Source organism: Malania oleifera, chromosome 1 (assembly GCF_029873635.1).
Source record: "Malania oleifera isolate guangnan ecotype guangnan chromosome 1, ASM2987363v1, whole genome shotgun sequence".
In the NCBI taxonomy this organism is placed as follows: Eukaryota; Viridiplantae; Streptophyta; class Magnoliopsida; order Santalales; family Ximeniaceae; genus Malania; species Malania oleifera.
The window spans coordinates 13,558,708-13,562,006 of NC_080417.1; the positions used below are offsets into that span (position 1 = coordinate 13,558,708).

Consider the following 3,299-nt stretch of genomic DNA (forward strand, 5'->3'; position numbering starts at 1 on the left):
ACTGTACCACAGGGGCGTTGCCCTCGCACCCACAACTCATTTATCGTCCTATTCAATAAAATAATAATTTATAAGCCCGATATCAATTTGCTTTCTCTATACATGTGTTTCACTAGATATGAACCAATACTATGATCTCATCAAGTCAATAAATCATTATCTTCCTTTTGCATTGTAATTTGATTTGCACCAAATACTACGGCAGAACTACACGAGCTCGTCAAGTCAATAAGTCATTGTCTTCCTTTTGCATTGTAGTTTGATTTGCATGTGTGTGATTGCCTATAACTTTATTTCTTTATAAGATGCGATAAGGTTCTCCCTCCCCTCACTAAAAAAGAAAAAGCAAGAAAGAGGCAATAACCAGCAATAATCCATGGAAAAGCTTCACTTCCACTGTCCTCTGTTTTTCCTTCTCTTCCAACTCTCACCTCTCCTACTTGTTTCATCGGATGACACTTACACGAGGCCGGACAAGTACTTCATCAATTGTGGCTCAGAATTGAATGCCTCCCTCGAAGATGGCCGGACCTTTGTTGGTGACCGGAAAGCAGGGTCCTTCTCCTTCTTCCCAGGCAAGAGCGATCCTGTCCAAGACAGCAACCCAGAAACAAATGCATCCCTTTATCAAACCGCAAGAATTTACAGAGTACCATCTTCTTATGCCCTTGCAATCCCTGAACTTGAAAATGGCACTTACGTGGTACGCCTACATTTCTTCCCTCTCTCTTCTCATCCAGATCTCACCGGTGCTACGTTCAACGTTTCAGCATCTGGGTTTTTGCTTTTATCCGATTTCAATGTCCCAAACGGTACCAAATTCCCAGTGATAAAGGAATTTTTACTCGCAATCACTGCAGGGAATTTCAGAATAGATTTCATTCCTAAGCTAGTGCAGCCTGCTTTGGCTTTCATAAATGCCATTGAAGTCTTCCTTGCCCCTGAAAACTTGACCCTTGTCAGCGCAACTCATGTTACTCCTGCAGGAAGGAATGGTAGCTACACTGGTTTGCATCCTCAGGCTCTAGAAACTGCTTACAGGTTAAATGTCGGAGGTCCCACCATCACGCCGGCCAACGATCCTCTTTGGAGAAATTGGATTCCAGACGATGAGTATCTAACTAACCGGGCTTCTGCACAGAATGCTAGTTACTTCAGTGGAGCGCTGCAGTATCAGCCTGAAGGAGCGAGTGACTATACGGCCTCAAACCTTGTCTACAGAACAGCCAAAATATCAACGAGCAGAAACATAACATGGAGTTTTGGTGTGAGTAAGAATGCTAGACATCTTGTGAGGGTTCATTTTTGTGACACTTTTAATCCGACAGTAACGCCAGATACATTTAATCTCTATCTCCTTGGCAAGTTCAATCTGGGGATTAGTTCCTATCCCAATTTTTACCAAGGAGCTGTTCCCTTTTATCTTGATTTTGTCGTTGATTCCAATGATTTGGGGTTTATGAGTATCAGCATAGGTCCGTCACATGATTTCCCAAACCTAACTGCATATCTGAATGGACTCGAGATTTTGAAGTTTTCGGTAGCTGCATCAGGCCAACAGAAGAAGAGCCATTGGTTTGTTATTGTTGGTTCAGTAGTTGGAGGTGTGGCTCTCATCTGCATTTCGTTAGTGGTAGTTTTGATGGGTTTGAAATGCAGGAAAGAAAAATCCACTGACAATCAACTGCCACTTGAGCTTCTTTACGGTGGTGAGATTTCTTATGATTCAGCAATAGAAAGAAAAGCCAGTGCTTTCCTGGTTCATAACTTGAACATTGAGCTAAAGAAGTCATTTGTTGAAATACAGAAGGCAACTAACAACTTTGATCCGGACTTGATGGTAGGCAAAGGAGGGTTTGGAAAAGTCTACAAAGGACGGCTTAGCAATGGTGACATAGTGGCTGTGAAACGGCGTGAATCAGAAAGCGGCCAGGGCCTTCACGAATTTGAAAGAGAGATCACAATTTTATCCAAAATTTGCCATCGCCATCTTGTTTCCTTGATTGGGTATTGTGATGAAAATTTTGAGATGATACTGGTTTATGAATTCATGGAGAAAGGGACACTTAAAGAGAATCTGTATGATTCAAATGGGAATCCCCTAGGCAAATTATCTTGGAAGCAAAGGCTTGAAATTTGCATTGGCGCTGCAGAAGGTCTACATTATCTTCACACTAGTGCTGAGAAGAGAATCCTTCATCGCGATGTTAAGTCAACAAACATCTTGCTGGATGGAAATTATGTGGCAAAAGTTGCTGATTTTGGTCTTTCAAAGACAGGTCCTATCGATAAATCCTCAACTAACAATCATCTAATAGGAACGCCTGGATATCTCGATCCTGAATTTTTTAGAAACCTGGACTTGACAGAAAAATCTGATGTGTACTCTTTTGGAGTCGTCCTTCTCGAAGTACTCTGTGCAAGAGCAGCCATTAAGGAGGAAGTGAACCTAGTTGACTGGGCCATGCCCTGGATAAAGGAAGGCCAACTAGAAAAAATTATGGACCCATTTCTTGTGGGCACACTTAATCCCAAATCGTTGGAAACATTTGTTGGAACAGCTGAGAAGTGCTTAAATGGTTTGAGTGTTATTCGGCCTACAATGTATGCTGTATTGTGGGACTTGAAGTATGTGCTGGGGCTCGAAGAAAATGTAGTGCACAAACAGCCGCATGAAGATAGCACTGCAGATGCATCGTTGGAGCTGGCGCTGCCTTTAGCTAAGCATTTTCCTTCTAACAGCCTCCCTGGTGGCGAAGAAAGCTTGGTGCAAATAGGATTACCTGGTGAAGATGGTTCGGATACAACAGATAGTGAAGTGTTCTCCCAGTTGAGGATTGATCTTCCCAGATAATTTCAACACTTCAAGTACGTCCATGCATTTTTAGCTGCTTAAGTTTTATTCACTGTTGTAGGCAGAGCTTTTACTATTTTAATTCAGAAATGGAAGGTGCAAGAAATAGCACGATTGACTTGATAGTAGTTGGGATAAAGGAAAGGAGCTCTATCTAAATAAATATATGACTTATTTATTTATTTAGTTTCTATGAAGAATGATGCTTTAACTTGGGATAAGGTAGGAAACAAGTATCAAGTAGAATGGCCACTCCAATTTAGTGATATTGTTTGTAGATGGACCAATGATCTAATCTATAATTTATATCTTTATTAATCACATCTATTTCAAACCATTGCGATCCGATGGATGACTCCATTTGTTCAGGGCAGTTGGTACCATTTTAAAAATTAAAAAAACAAAAACAAAAGATAAAAATCAAATATAAAAAATAAAAAATAGA

At 40.8% G+C, this 3,299-nt stretch overlaps 1 protein-coding gene across 1 annotated transcript; it reads left to right on the forward strand.

The window, feature by feature from the left end:
- The first annotated feature begins 315 nt into the window (after window positions 1–315).
- On the forward strand, window positions 316–3,036 carry LOC131143546 (probable receptor-like protein kinase At5g24010). The gene has a single exon (XM_058091906.1). It carries the CDS (start codon window positions 377–379, stop codon window positions 2,852–2,854), a length of 2,478 nt encoding a protein of 825 aa, XP_057947889.1. The 5' UTR covers window positions 316–376; the 3' UTR covers window positions 2,855–3,036.
- Window positions 3,037–3,299: the final 263 nt, after the last annotated feature.

Excerpts from the sequence above, each read along its gene's own strand:
- LOC131143546 (XM_058091906.1), top strand. The coding sequence starts at position 377 with ATGGAAAAGCTTCACTTCCACTGTCCTCTGTTTTTCCTTCTCTTCCAA.